The sequence below is a fragment of the Oncorhynchus nerka genome, linkage group LG19 (genome assembly GCF_034236695.1).
Source record: "Oncorhynchus nerka isolate Pitt River linkage group LG19, Oner_Uvic_2.0, whole genome shotgun sequence".
Taxonomy (NCBI): Eukaryota; Metazoa; Chordata; class Actinopteri; order Salmoniformes; family Salmonidae; genus Oncorhynchus; species Oncorhynchus nerka.
This window is the reverse complement of record NC_088414.1, coordinates 5,500,012-5,516,297: the sequence shown is the minus strand read 5'-3', so window position 1 is coordinate 5,516,297 and position 16,286 is coordinate 5,500,012. Positions and strand designations below refer to the sequence as shown.

Sequence of the window (16,286 nt, the reverse complement as noted above, 5' to 3'; positions counted from 1 at the left end):
GTTAAATAACGGTTAAATAAAAATGTTTAAAAAGTGGCAGCTTTACTGACCTTCGGAAAGTTTTCAGACACCTTGACTTTTTCCAAATTTTCTTACATTACAGCCTTTTTCTAAAATAGATTAAATAAAACAATTTCCTCATCGATCTACACACAATACCCCATAATGACAAAGCAAAAACAGGTTTTTATACATTTTTGCAAATGTATTAAAAACCAAAAACTGAAATACCTTATTTACATAAGTATTCAGACCCTTTGCTATGACACTCGAAATTGAGCTCAGGTGCATCCTGTTTCCTTTGATCATCCTTGAGATGTTTCTACAACTTGATTGGTCCACCTGTGGTACATTCAATTGATTGAAACAAGATTCTCTGGTCTGATGAAACCAAGATTGAACTCTTTGGCCTGAATGCCAAGCATTCTGTAGGAAACCTGGCACCATCTCTACGGTGAAGCAGGGTGGTGGCAGCAACATACTGTGGGGTGTTTGTCAGCGGCAGGGACTGGGAGACTAGTCAAGATAAAGGGAAAGGTGAACAGAGCAAAGTACAGAGATCCTTGATGAAAACCTGCTCCATGACCTCAGACTGGGGCGAAGGTTCACCTTCCAACAGGACAACGACCCTAAGCACACAGCCAAGACAACACAGGAGTGGCTTCGGGACAAGTCTCTGAATGTCCTTGAGTGGCCCAGCCAGAGCCCAGACTTGAACCTGATCGAACCTCTCTGGAGAGACCTGAAAATAGCCGTGCAGCAACGCTCCCCATCCAGCCTGACAGAGCTTGAGAGGATCTGCTGAAAAGAATGTGAGAAACTCCCAAAATACAGATGTGCCAAGTTTGTAGCATCATTCCCAAGAAAACTTGAGGCTGTAATCGCTGCCAAAGATGCTTCAACAGAGTACTGAGTAAAGGGTCTGAATGTTTTATTATTTTTTATAAAAAACTGTTTTTGCTTTGAGTTAAATTTCGAGTCTCATAACAAAGGGTTTTTCCTTTGTCATTATGGGGAATTGTGTGTAGATTGATGACGGGAAAAAAACGATTTAATACGTACTATTTAATGTGGAAAAAGCCAAGAAGTCTGAATACTTTCCGAAGGCACTGTATGTCGCCTATGCATGGGACCGGCCCTGCTCTATAAGCTTCAGACCAAAACCCAATTCAAGCATCAAATAAACCTGCCAGGGACCTTGATCTACACATCTCTCCATCCATCTGTTACCTTAAATGCACACTTATTTAGTTTGTGCCAATAACCTAGAGACATGAATCTGAGGGTATATCGGGGTAGGTTCCTTGTTCATTGGCTTATTGGTCAATCATTGGCTTATTGGTGAAATCAGCAGCCAGACAATATCTTGTGTAAGTGTCCCCTCTTTCCTATTTGCAGTATGTGACCGTATGTGTGGCGAGAATGCTACAGAGACACATGTAAGGGTTTGTAATGGCATGTTTACAAACCAATAACCACAGTGATGATCAGGTAGGCTAATTGTGTGTATAATCTATGAACGCACCTACCAGATAAATGTTGTATACTATTGCCAGGCTGTCTGTGTGTTACATTTACTACATGACTCGCTGTCAACGTAACCCACTTGAATGAGCCATTGTTTTCTTGCAGGACATCATGGCGCCAAGCCGCCGCCTGAATCTTTTCTATCTTTTACCAAGCTATGATTGATTATGTCATTCAGAAGGCAAAAACATACCACAGTGATTCATTAGGGATTTTATGATGGTTACCGAAATCCCTGTAAGTTATAGAGCTCATTTTCATATTTCCTTTATCTCGTGTTTATCGTAGTAACACAACACAAAGCCTTTTTAAGAGCCATTTGCTAATGTCCCCCTTACATTTTCATTCACTGCATAATGTTATGATAGATGCTCAATAAATGCAATGCATATTTTTTTAAACTAAGCTGGGAGCACTTATGGAGAGAACTCTTCCTCCACATCACACGATTGCGTTGGGGAGCAAACACTGCTTAATGTAGGTCTTTCACACAGTGGAGGAGCTTTTTAATGAGGAAAAGGAAGGTGTAATGGCACAATAAAAGACATCAAATGCACCTTTATTTTATTTCCATTGCATTAGGCACAGTGACTGGCGTCAGCAAGTACTCAGTAAACACAGTCACACCAGTTGGTGAGCGTGTGTGTGTGTGTGTATGTGTGTATGTGCGTGTGTGTGTGTGTGTGTGGGTGGGGGGGGGTTAAAGATGTGTCCACTTTTATTTGAACAGTGAGATAAAATCCTGTGTGTTTTGCCTTGTTGGCAATGCTTGTAGGGGATTCTGGCTCTGAAGTACAATGATTACAATTATCTTGTTACTCAATAGAATTGTATCGGGTGACTGGTGCTTTTGACCAGGTTATCAATTTGACATCCTCATACGTTCAGTAGAGTATATTTGGCTGTAAGATGAGCAAGACTCATTGTTCCAGAGGCTATATATGGAGGCTACATGGAACAATACATTTTCCCCTTGGGAGTAATGTAATTTGTTTTCACTTCAGTGGTGAGTGTGCAATCATAGGATGCTGCGATTTACTGTCCAATCAGATGCAGTGTCATAGCTTTCTATAGAAACTACTAGATTTCTACAATCTTAGAAAAAAATGTGCTATCTAGAACCTAAAAGAGTTCTACCAGCTGTCCCCACAGGATAACCCTCTACATGGAACCCAAAAGAGTTCTACCTGGAATCAAAAAGGGTTCTACCTGGAACCAAAAAGAGTTCTATTGGGACAGGCGAAGAGCCCTTTTTGGAACCCTTTTCTAGCGTTATGTGACTTGCTGTATAATGCACTCTCCTCAACAGGACTCACTTAAATAACCACACGCAGTGACAACATGGCTTATTTAGGTCATTTAATAAACTGACATGGAAACACACAAGGGACCGGCATTTGAAAACATGACACAATTGGAGGAATACTGCACTTCATAAGAGAGAGAATACATTCCCAACGTCTCACACTGACATACAGTAGTTGCATTAACTCAGTAGTGGTTGGCCAGCAATACCAAATATTGAGTCATACAGTATTGGACAGTGTCCAGGGTCAACATGGTTTCGGTCATAATCTGTCAGCATATGACAGGTGCTCAGTAGATCAGACCATTCATTTATATCGTCATACATTTTCAATTGTGAAAGACTATTAGCCTACAGGAAAGAGCCTCAGAGGTAACGTGTACAAAACGTGTCCATCAACAACAGCTATGTGATAAGTAAACAAGAACAACAGATACAATCATTTGAAGAAAGAAAAAAGCTCAATGATTTAATACCAGTTTGCTGTTGTCCTTTCAGGCTCAAGAAGTCTCCCACTAAAGAAAGAAAAGCTATTTCTAGTCAGTGCAACCATTTCCAATATTTCGGTAGAATTGATTTTACAGGTGAAGGGACCTGGTCCCTCACTTCTCCCAGTTGATGATGTAGGTTGAGGTATCAGTAACTTGTCCACCATGGAGATAACTATGTCATGAGACCTCAGTGAGTTCTACTGAGTGGTTAGGCTGGTTAGTGTGGGGGACAGAGGGGACAGAGGGGGACAGTAGGAACAGAGGGGGACAGAGGGGACAGAGGGGGACAGAAGGAACAGAGGGGACAGAGGGGACAGTGGGGACAGAGGGGGACAGAGGCCTGACATGGAGATAACTATGTCATGAGACCTCAGTGAGTTCTACTGAGTGGTTAGGCTGGTTAGTGTGGGGGACAGAGGGGACAGACAGAAGGAACAGAGGGGGACAGAACAGGGAACAGAGGGGGACAGAGGGGACAGAGGGGGACAGAAGGAACAGAGGGGGACAGAGGGGACAGAGGGGGACAGAGGGGAGGGAACAGAGGGGGACAGAGGGGATAGAGGGGACAGAGGGGGACAGAAGGACAGAGGGGGACAGAGGGGACAGAGGGGGACAGAGGCCTGACATGGAGATAACTATGTCATGAGACCTCAGTGAGTTCTACTGAGTGGTTAGGCTGGTTAGTGTGGGGGACAGAGGGGGACAGAGGCCTGACGTGGAGATAACTATGTCATGAGACCTCAGTGAGTTCTACTGAGTGGTTAGGCTGGTTAGTGTGGGGGACAGAGGGGACAGAGGGGACAGAAGGAACAGAGGGGACAGAGGGGACCAGAGACATGGGGACAGAGGGGGACACTGACATGGAGATAACTATGTCATGAGACCTCAGTGAGTTCTACTGAGTGGTTAGGCTGGTTAGTGTGGGGGACAGGGGGACAGGGGGGACAGAGGCCTGACATGGAGATAACTATGTCATGAGACCTCAGTGAGTTCTACTGAGTGGTTAGGCTGGTTAGTGTGGGGGACAGAGGGGGACAGAGGGGGACAGAGGCCTGACATGGAGATAACTATGTCATGAGACCTCAGTGAGTTCTACTGAGTGGTTAGGCTGGTTAGTGTGGGGGACAGAGGGGGACAGAGGCCTGACATGCACAAAGGATATGTTCCCACTGTCCCTCACCTCCATCAACACGGTTGTAGTCTCAACCCCACTTTGGTCCGCACATCCCATGATGCATTGCTGCTGCCTGGGAGACACCGGGGCATCGCCTTTGTTGTGTCCGTTTTCAATGGAGCTGATTGGTGCAGGTCTGACTGTGGTGGTGACCATTGGCAGGAGTCAAAGTAAGCTTCTTTCCCAGCTCTATGGGTCTCTATGGGGGTCCGAGTGGGGCTGGGTTTGGGGCTGGGCTCCAGGGAATAACTGTTCCACATGGTGCCACACGAGCTGTCCACCATGCTGATGCGAGTAGAGGCACGCGTGATACTGCTGCTGCTACCCAGCCTTCTGCCACCCCCTCCCCCAGCTCCATGCCCCTCCCAGTGCCCCAGGATGTGCTTGCGCAGGATCCTGCGGAAGGTGTGGCGGAACTCCCGGATGCGATATGCATAGATGAAGGGGTTGACCACGGAGTTGGCGTGGGACAGGATGATGGCGATGTTCATCACCCAGACGTGCGGGCGCCCACAGTCCTGGCAGAACAGGTTGAAGCAGTTGATGATGTGAAGGGGCAACCAGCAGAGGGCGAATAGCCCCACGATGATGGCCAGAGACTTGGCTGCGTGGACCTCCTTCTGCAGGGTGGAGCGGGACGATGTGGACGATGAGCATGCCCCAGGGGCGTGCATGTGAGCCAGCTTCAGGTCCATCAGTCTCAGCTGGCGCCGCGCCGCCATGAAGATGCGGGCGTAGATGACCAGCATGGCCAGCAGGGGCACCAGCACACAACCGAAGAAGTTGAAGTAGACCATGTATTCCAGGGTGACCACACCCTCGAACAGGCACTCTGTCATGCCTTCGGGGCACGAGCTGCTGTTGGTGCTGTTGACACCCCGGTTCCAGCCCAGCATGGGCGTGAGGCCGATGCCCACAGAGAGAACCCAGCACACTGCGATGATGCCCTTTGCCCTCCCGGACGTCACAAGACTGTTATACCTAGAGGATCACGTGAAAACATAAGAGGAATTCAGATAGGCATTTTGTATTGTTACATGACACAGAAATGCTCCCAGGATGAGAGGGCTCCTCTATTCAGGTCCAGACACTCCCAGTAAACACTCAATAAGAAAGCAAGTTCACTTTTCCTGGACCCAACCAATGAATTTTACTTCCTGTAATCAGAGGGCTTAGAGAACGTATGGGACAGGCTTCAGAGGGTAAAACGCCTTTATCCCGAGAACATACTAGTATTTGCATATATAGCAGTAAGCTCTTGGAAAATGAGTCCCTTGTTTGGGAGAGTCCATTGTTTGGGAGAGTCCATTGTTTGGGAGAGTCCATTGTTTGGGAGAGTTTGGGAGAGTCCATTGTTTGGGAGAGTCCATTGTTTGGGAGACAGTCATGCCATACTAGGAGATGGAGCAGTGAGATCAGTTCACCTACTACATGTAGATTTAAGAAAGCATTTCCTACCTGTATTGTGATTTAGGGATCATTGCACAAAAGCGTATCTATAGTCTGATGTAACTCTACTTGGCGTTGCTTTGTTTCTGCATCAGACATTAGACAGGAAATCAGTGTCATGAACAATGTATCTATATTAGTTTCGCTGTGTGTATTCTTCCATTGGTCTAAACCAGAGTTCATAATGTACACCAGGGTGGAAGTCAGAAGGCAGCACCACAGGCACATGACCCTGTCGTTTGTGGTTATGGGGGTGGGTTTGGGGGTCCAGTGGGGATTTAGTCCTCTTTGACTGAGACCTCTGTGGACCAGGGTGGCGGCAAGTTTATTAAGCCCCTTGGATCTATGGTCATTGGCACCAAAGCTCCGGCTCCAATGGAAGCTCAATCATATCCACACACACACACACACACACACACACACACACACACACACACATCCTGGCTGGGCCCTTTTGCAATAAACACCTGCTTTAGGACTTTTCCATGAAAGCAATGCCTTCCCACTGGAGAATCAAAATTGCGACCAAACAGGTTCTTTGATTCCTCACACATTTGTAGTATGAATAATTAATGTCTTAATATGTCACTCTAGTAAAGAAAAGGGATTTGCAAGTTGAACTATTTGGTTGTTGCCAAGTTGTTTGCAGGTTGAGTTGTTTGATTGTAGTCTGATGGAAACAGGGTTGGGTAGGTTACTTTCTATGGGTTCTATTTTCGGCTCGTTAAGGTGGCGCTCGTGTCAAAAGTACGTTAGCTTGCAAATTCGTGTCAAAACTGGCGCACTGGCATTTTCCAGACCTAACGCCAGGTTCGGGAATTGATCTGTCATATCAGCTTAGATGGGCTGGTTGGAAATATTTGAGGTGTGTCCTTAAAAACATGATCCAAAGTTCGAATTTCAGGCAGCGATGGTAGGTACTTTTAAGACTAAACAAAAACTCTTTTCAGAGGTAACGCAGTTGGTTATGACATTAATTTTGAGAGCGGAAACACAGCCTATCCAGCCATGACGCACACTGTCCATATTCGCATGGATCAAGAGTAGACTAATGTGCCTTTGATGCATGTGTACGTTGTATTTAGTTCAAATACCCAATCTCGAAGTAGTCAATACTGTCCATAAAGGGTTTGGCTCCTGAGACCGCTTGGAAATACATCTTAAATCACCAGAGCTTTAGTAAAATATGAAGTTTGAGAGGAGTAAAACAGTGAGCTGACATTCCCTTTTGATCTATGCATTGTGGGCAGGCCCACATTATTTTAGCCAGTCCCGTTCTGGATGGGCGTAAAATCTCTATAGTCTGCGTTCTTTTAGTATTATATGCCCACAGAGGGAAATGATGGTGTACGGTGACATTTATCTATTTAATGTTCTGTTTCACATTAGAATGGCAGGAAATAACCCTTAACAAATGTTCAAAGTTACATATTTGTCACTTATGCTTGAGTGCCTTATTAACCAAACATTATATTAGCGTCCTGATAAACTAGCTATCTCGATTTTTATTGCAAGCAATTTGTTGCAGTTAATGTTGCTAATGACTGGTGTTGAGCAGATAAGCATTATCTACCTGTCATCACACCCTGATGAAGAACTGGAAAACAGAAAGATAACAACGCTCTCTCACTCGCTAAAGCAAAGAGTGTCAGAAGCACACTTGACAGGCTCTTTCCGGCAGCGCAAATGGAGACAATTCAGGCTGAGGATTGAGTCTGACAGATCCTAATTTGCTACACAGTCACAGACCAGTATAGAATAGAAGAGGCACATGGAACATTCCACGTACAATACATTATAAAATCATCATTAGACATAACTAATAAAGACAACAAATAATTGTCATAATTATTAACTCATCTGACCCTACTGAACATCCACAAAAATCATGTTTATTCCAGTTATTGTTATGTATAAACAATCTCCATTTGCTATTAAAGGCAAGACTAATTAAAACACGTCCCTACATTCTTTGGGGAAACTGACTATTGATTGAAGAGGGATGACAATGCTCTGTGTCCGACAGACAGGCTACGTGAGCTGATGCACGTTTCTGCTAAGGTGATCCGGGGCTGTTTAAGGTGAGAACACTGGCCTCTCTATCGATACGGTGCCTGGGCCTGCCTCTCTATCGATACGGTGCCTGGGCCTGCCTCTCTATCGATACGGTGCCTGGGCCTGCCTCTCTATCGATACGGTGCCTGGGCCTGCCTCTCTATCGATACGGTGCCTGGGCCTGCCTCTCTACGCAGGCCTCCTAATTGTCCCTAGAATTTCTAAGCAAACATCTTGAGGCAGGGCTTTCTCCTATAGAGCTCCATTTTTATGGAACGGTCTGCCTACCCATGTCAGAGACGCAAACTCGGTCTCAACCTTTAAGTCTTTACTGAAGACTCATCTCTTCAATGGGTCATATGATTGAGTGTAGTCTGGCCCAGGAGTGGGAAGGTGAACGGAAAGGCTCTGGAGCAACGAACCGCCCTTGCTGTCTCTGCCTGGCCGGTTCCCCTCTTTCCACTGGGATTCTCTGCCTCTAACCCTATTACAGGGGCTGAGTACTGGCTTACTGGGGCTCTCTCATGCAGTCGCTGGAGGGGGTGCATCACCTGAGTGGGTTGATTCACTGTTGTGGCCATCCTGTCTGGGTTGGCGCCCCCCCCTTGGGTTGTGCCGTGGCGGAGATCTTTGTGGGTTATACTCAGCCTTGTCTCAGGATGGTAAGTTGGTGGTTGAAGATATCCCTCTAGTGGTGTGGGGGCTGTGCTTTGGCAAATTGGGTGGGGTTATATCCTTCCTGTTTGGCCCTGTCCGGGGGTGTCCTCGGATGGGGCCAGTGTCTCCTGACCCCTCCTGTCTCAGCCTCCAGTATTTATGCTGCAGTAGTTTATGTGTCGGGGGGCTGGGGTCAGTTTGTTATATCTGGAGTACTTATCCTGTCCTATTCGGTGTCCTGTGTGAATCTAAGTGTGCGTTCTCTAATTCTCTCCTTCTCTCTTGCTTTCTCTCTCTCGGAGGACCTGAGCCCTAGGACCATGCCCCAGGACTACATGACATGATGACTCCTTGCTGTCCCCAGTCCACCTGGCCATGCTGCTGTTCCAGTTTCAACTGACCTGAGCCCTAGGACCATGCCCCAGGACTACCTGACATGATGACTCCTTGCTGTCCCCAGTCCACCTGGCCATGCTGCTGCTCCAGTTTCAACTTCCAGCTGACTGTGCTGCTGCTCCAGTTTCAACTGTTCTGCCTTATTATTATTCGACCATGCTGGTCATTTATGAACATTTGAACATCTTGGCCATGTTCTGTTATAATCTCCACCCGGCACAGCCAGAAGAGGACTGGCCACCCCACATAGCCTGGTTCCTCTCTAGGTTTCTTCCTAGGTTTTGGCCTTTCTAGGGAGTTTTTCCTAGCCACCGTGCTTCTACACCTGCATTGCTTGCTGTTTGGGGTTTTAGGCTGGGTTTCTGTACAGCACTTTGAGATATCAGCTGATGTACGAAGGGCTATATAAATAAATTTGATTTGATTTGATATCGATACGGTGCCTGGGCCTGCCTCTCTATCGATACGGTGCCTGGGCCTGCCTCTCTATCGATATGGTGCCTGGGCCCCCTCACCGCTCTCCCTTGGTGTTGATTTACCAGGAGGGTAACGATCAAAGCCTTTAGTCCTCTCAGTCCTTCCAACAGCACACGGACACTAACCCAATGAAGCCTGTGGAGACATTTATCTCTGTCTGCCTTGCGCTGGGGAGATGAACCCTAATCCAATAACCTCACTGTAATTCAATGTGTTTTGATACACAAATGCATTTTGTTGTGCGTCACTTAGATCACAGATCTAACAGGTCAGAGGAGCTGCATATAAAACAACGTATTAAACATGAATGAAACCTGTTTATGTTTCATTGTTGCTTTCTAGAAAAAGACCAGGAACAGACTGTCACCACCATCCTCAGCCCAGTCCCCCTCCCTCCAATCCCCTCCCTCTCCTCCCCTGCTAAAATCACCTGAGGGGGCTCTTGATGGCAATGTAGCGGTCCACAGCGATGGCTAGCAGGCTGAAGATGGAGCTCTGGGTGAGCACCAGTACGAAGCAGGCGATGAACAGGCAGCCGTGGAAGTTGGCACAGAAGCCCGTGCTGATGGTGATGGCGAAGGGGATGGCCAGCAAGCCCACAGCGATATCTGCCACTGCCAGGGACACCACGAAGTAGTTGGTGATGCTCTGCAAGGTGCTGTTGAGGCACACGGCCCAGCAGACCAGCATGTTACCGGTCACGGCCAGAAAGGCTATGACCAGCTCCAGGGCGATGTAGACAAGGGAGGCATTGTTCAGCATGGTGGGGCTGGGGTCACGTTGAAGGTCACAGCCAGAGTCTGAGTCAGGTAGCAGGGAAGGGGCTTCTCCGTCTCTACACGCATCGCTACACGTGCAGACACTCCCCCTCCAACAGCAAGCCTCACACTCCCCCTCCAACAGCAAGCCTCACACTCTCCCTCCAACAGCAAGCCTCACACTCCCCCTCCAACAGCAAGCCTCACACTCCCCCTCCAACAGCAAGCCTCACACTCCCCCTCCAACAGCAAGCCTCACACTCCCCTCCAACAGCAAGCCTCACACTCCCCTCCAACAGCAAGCCTCACACTCCCCCTCCAACAGCAAGCCTCACACTCCCCTCCAACAGCAAGCCTCACACTCCCCTCCAACAGCAAGCCTCACACTCCCCTCCAACAGCAAGCCTCACACTCCCCTCCAACAGCAAGCCTCACACTCTCCCTCCAACAGCAAGCCTCACACTCCCCCTCCAACAGCAAGCCTCACACTCCCTCTCCAACAGCAAGCCTCACACTCCCCTCCAACAGCAAGCCTCACACTCCCCTCCAACAGCAAGCCTCACACTCCCCTCCAACAGCAAGCCTCACACTCCCCTCCAACAGCAAGCCTCACACTCCCCCTCCAACAGCAAGCCTCACACTCCCCTCCAACAGCAAGCCTCACACTCCCCCTCCAACAGCAAGCCTCACACTCTCCCTCCAACAGCAAGCCTCACACTCACACTCACACGCGCACACACACACACACAGGTGAGGTGCTATTGCAGTGCTGCCAGGGACTGTCCTTTCAGTGATTAGCAGGACCCACCACCACTAACCACTTCCTGTTTATACACCCGACACCCAGGAAATGGTGCCACTGCCAACCACAGAGCAAATGAAGAAGTGAGTTGAGATTCACTCTAATGTATTGTCACTCTACAGAAGGTTATTTGGTTCTCTTCTTCTTCCACTTCTTCTGTCCAATCGTGCTTTCTGTTGCTAACTTCAGCAACCTCCTCAGTGGCTGGACACTAGGAGTGGGCGGGGTGTTGCCGTGGCCAACCCACTGTCACATGAAGATCCGTGTCCTAAGGAGACAGAAAGAGAGAGAGGAGAGAGTGTGAGAGAGAGAGAGAGAGAGAGAGAACAATCTCATTACAAGTCCCTGTACAAACAGGTTAACCCACACACCCCAGGCCACAACAGCAATCTGTCTTCCAAAGCCAGCAGCTCTGTTTTCCAAAATACAGATTTTTGTATTTTAGAACAGCTTCCCTCCCCAAAAAGCTCACACATCATTAGACCCTGTCACACTTTATTTTCTATTCTCCAAGATTTATGCCCAAGAGCATATCTGTATGAATTATAGCGACACAGCTAGTTTCTATAGTAATCATTAACATGGCTGTGCTTGTTCTATTCAAGGTGTGGTCGTCTTCTCCAAAGTATTTACTATAGTAAATCAGGTTATTCTAAATCATTTGGTAGCCTGGCAGGTGGAAGTGTTGGGCCAGTAACTGAAAGGTTGCTGGTTTGAATCCCCAAGGTAAAAATCTGTCATTCTGCCCCTGAGCAATGGGCACCTGTATTGCTTGCTGTTTGGGGTTTTAGGCTGAGTTTCTGTACAGCACTTTGAGATATCAGCTGATGTACGAACGGCTATATAAATACATTTCATTTGATTTAGCCCACTGTTCACTATGTCGATGAAGGCAGCCCCCTGCACCTCTCAGATTCAGAGGGGTTGGGTTAAATGCAGAAGACACATTTCAGTTGAACGCGTTCAGTTGTACAACTGACGAGGAATCCCCCCTTTCCTTCCGGTTGCCAGTACAAACCCCTAAACAAGGAGAGATTTAAATGTGGGCTAGTCTATTGAGTTTAATGAGTTCCACAGGACAGTGCCAATTATTACTGTGTATCAGCCTTTATACAAACCTTTATACAAACCTTGAGGTCAGGAAAATTGTACAATATTTCAAAAGAAGCGTTTTGAAAAGACCATTTATATCTGTTTAAATGGATATTAACCACTTGAATGTTCAGCATGATGACAGAACAGTAGACAGAGGGAAACTATGACGCGGTGTGAGAGGAAGCATTTCTAATGTGAAAACACTGCTGTTCCCTTACTGATAATATGCAGGGGTCTGTTCCTCCCTTCTGTTTATAGTAAGTAGCTCGTTGCTATCAGGCCCTGTTGGCTACCCTCTTGAATATCTTCTTGGCTATCAACCCTCTTGGGAACCCTCTTGGCTATAAAGTTTAGGCAAAGATTAGCTCGTTCCCCTGGAACCCATTGAACTCTGTGTTGGCAGCCATGTCTGAGAACGTGGCAGAGCGAACATTAAAAAAAGCGTGCCTTTAATCAGAGTGAATGCTCTTTAATCCTGGCCCAAAGGGTCAAAGGGGCCGTTTGTTACACCTCGCCCCCTCCCTCACCCTGCAACCCCATGTGCCCCTCTGGAGTGATATAAGGACAGTGGAATCTAGGGAGAGGGGGGCAAAGGGGCCGTTTGTTACACCTCATCCCCTCCCTCACCCTGCAACCCCATGTGCCCCTCTGGAGTGGTATCAGGACAGTGGAATCTAGGGAGAGGGGGGCAAAGGGGCCGTTTGTTACACCTCGCCCCCTCCCTCACCCTGCAACCCCATGTGCCCCTCTGGAGTGATATAAGGACAGTGGAATCTAGGGAGAGGGGGGCAAAGGGGCTGTTTGTTACACCTCACCCCCTCCCTCACCCTGCAACCCCATGTGCCCCTCTGGAGTGGTATCAGGACAGTGGAATCTAGGGAGACGGGGGCAAAGGGTCGTAATAGGGGTGCTGGTCCGGGAAAGAATTCCTTGAGAGTAAGTTAGTGGGCAGACAGACAGGCAGATCACGGGAGCTGATAAATGGAAGCTGGCATTTCCACAACCTGGTCTTTTAAACTACAATGACACATCATAACATGGGCTCTTCCTTCTGAAGTGTACTGAGGGTCAATGTCAATGTCAACACAAGAACTGTTCGTCAGGAGCTTCATGAAACAGGTTTCCATGGCCGAGCAGCTGCACACAAGCCTAAGATCACCATGTGCAATGCAAAGCGTCGGCTGGAGTGGTGTAAAGCTCGCCACCATTGGACTCTGGAAGCAGTGGAAACGCGTTCTCTGGAGTGATGAATCACGCTTCATCATCTGGCAGTCCGACGGATGAATCTGAGTTTGGCAGATGCCAGGAGAACGCTACCTGCCCTAATGCATAGTGCCAACTGTAAAGTTAGGTGGAGGAGGAATAATGGTCTGGGACTGTTTTTCCATGTTTCCAGGCTAGGCCCCTTAGTTCAAGTGAAGGTAAATCTTAATGCTATACAGCAGACAATGACATTCTAGACGATTCTGTGCTTCCAACTTTGTGGCAACAGTTTGGGGAAGATCCTGTTTCAGCATGACAACGCTCCCATGCAAAGCGAGGTCCATACAGAAATGGTTTGTCGAGATCAGTGTGGAAGAATTTGACTGGCCTGCACAGAGCCTTGATCTCAACTCCATCGAACACCTTTGGGATAAATTGGAATGCTGACTGCGTGCCAGGCCTAATCGCCCAACATCTGTGCCCAACCTCACTAATGCCCTTGTGACTGAATGGAACCAAGTCCCCACAGCAATGTTCCAACATCTAGTGGAAAGCATTCTCAGAAAAGTGGAGGCTGTTATTAATATCCATGATTTTGGAATGAGATGTTCGACAAGCAGGTGTCCACATACTCTTGGTCCAGTAGTGTATTTAGGTGACATGATAATAGAGGCATTTTTTACAATTTTCTACATTGCAGAATAATAGTGAAGACACTAAAAACTATGAACTAGCACATATGAATCATGTAGTAACCAAAAGTGTTAAGCAAATCATGCCTTGATGACAGCTTTTCAGACTCTTGGCATTCTCTCAACCAGCCTCATGAGATAGTCACCTGGAGGGCATTTCAATTAACAGGAATGCCTTGTTAAAAGTTAATTTGTGGAATTTCTTTCCTTCTTAATGCATTTGAGCCAATCAGTTGTGTTGTGACAAGGTAGGGGTGGTATATAGAAGACAGGTAAAAGACCAAGTCCATATTATGGCAAGAACAGCTCAAATAAGCAAAGAGAAATGACAGTCCACCATTACTTTAAGACATGAAAGTCAGTCAATCTGGAAAATGTCAAGAACTTTTAAAGTGTCTTCAAGTGCAGTCGCAAAAACCATCAAGGGCTATGATGAAACTGGCTCTCATGAGGACCGCCACAGGAATGGAAGACCCAGAGTTACCTCTGCTGCAGAGGATAAGTTCATTAGAGTTAACTGTCTCTCATGAGGACCGCCACAGGAATGGAAGACCCAGAGTTACCTCTGCTGCAGAGGATAAGTTCATTAGAGTTAACTGTCTCTCATGAGGACCGCCACAGGAATGGAAGACCCAGAGTTACCTCTGCTGCAGAGGATAAGTTCATTAGAGTTAACTGTCTCTCATGAGGACCGCCACAGGAATGGAAGACCCAGAGTTACCTCTGCTGCAGAGGATAAGTTCATTAGAGTTAACTGTCTCTCACGAGGACCGCCACAGGAATGGAAGACCCAGAGTTACCTCTGCTGCAGAGGATAAGTTCATTAGAGTTAACTGTCTCTCATGAGGACCGCCACAGGAATGGAAGACCCAGAGTTACCTCTGCTGCAGAGGATAAGTTCATTAGAGTTAACTGTCTCTCAACTGGAAGACCCAGAGTTACCTCTGCTGCAGAGGATAAGTTCATTAGAGTTAACTGTCTCTCACGAGGACCGCCACAGGAATGGAAGACCCAGAGTTACCTCTGCTGCAGAGGATAAGTTCATTAGAGTTAACTGTCTCTCATGAGGACCGCCACAGGAATGGAAGACCCAGAGTTACCTCTGCTGCAGAGGATAAGTTCATTAGAGTTAACTGTCTCTCATGAGGACCGACAGGAATGGAAGACCAGAGTTACCTCTGCTGCAGAGGATAAGTTCATTAGAGTTAACTGTCTCTCATGAGGACCGCCACAGGAATGGAAGACCCAGAGTTACCTCTGCTGCAGAGGATAAGTTCATTAGAGTTAACTGTCTCTCATGAGGACCGCCACAGGAATAGAAGACCCAGAGTTACCTCTGCTGCAGAGGATAAGTTCATTAGAGTTAACTGTCTCTCATGAGGACCGCCACAGGAATGGAAGACCCAGAGTTACCTCTGCTGCAGAGGATAAGTTCATTAGAGTTAACTGTCTCTCATGAGGACCGCCACAGGAATGGAAGACCCAGAGTTACCTCTGCTGCAGAGGATAAGTTCATTAGAGTTAACTGTCTCTCATGAGGACCGCCACAGGAATGGAAGACCCAGAGTTACCTCTGCTGCAGAGGATAAGTTCATTAGAGTTAACTGTCTCTCATGAGGACCGCCACAGGAATGGAAGACCCAGAGTTACCTCTGCTGCAGAGGATAAGTTCATTAGAGTTAACTGTCTCTCATGAGGACCGCCACAGGAATGGAAGACCCAGAGTTACCTCTGCTGCAGAGGATAAGTTCATTAGAGTTAACTGTCTCTCATGAGGACCGCCACAGGAATGGAAGACCCAGAGTTACCTCTGCTGCAGAGGATAAGTTCATTAGAGTTAACTGTCTCTCATGAGGACCGCCACAGGAATGGAAGACCCAGAGTTACCTCTGCTGCAGAGGATAAGTTCATTAGAGTTAACTGTCTCTCACGAGGACCGCCACAGGAAAGGAAGACCCAGAGTTACCTCTGCTGCAGAGGATAGGTTCAAGTTAACTGTCTCTCATGAGGACCGTCACAGGAATGGAAGACCCAGAGTTACCTCTGCTGCAGAGGATAAGTTCATTAGAGTTAACTGTCTCTCATGAGGACCGCCACAGGAATGGAAGACCCAGAGTTACCTCTGCTGCAGAGGATAAGTTCATTAGAGTTAACTGTCTCTCATGAGGACCGCCACAGGAATGGAAGACCCAGAGTTACCTCTG

At 47.4% G+C, this 16,286-nt stretch overlaps 1 protein-coding gene across 1 annotated transcript; it reads right to left on the bottom strand.

Moving 5' to 3' along the window:
• Window positions 1-4,398: 4,398 nt before the first annotated feature.
• On the bottom strand, window positions 4,399-10,529 carry LOC115125719 (adenosine receptor A2b-like). Its single transcript, XM_029655260.2, has 2 exons — window positions 9,963-10,529; window positions 4,399-5,479 (listed from the first exon to the last, which is right to left on the bottom strand). The coding sequence occupies exons 1-2, from the start codon at window positions 10,292-10,294 to the stop codon at window positions 4,510-4,512; spliced, it is 1,302 nt and encodes a 433-aa protein (XP_029511120.2). The 5' UTR covers window positions 10,295-10,529; the 3' UTR covers window positions 4,399-4,509.
• Window positions 10,530-16,286: the final 5,757 nt, after the last annotated feature.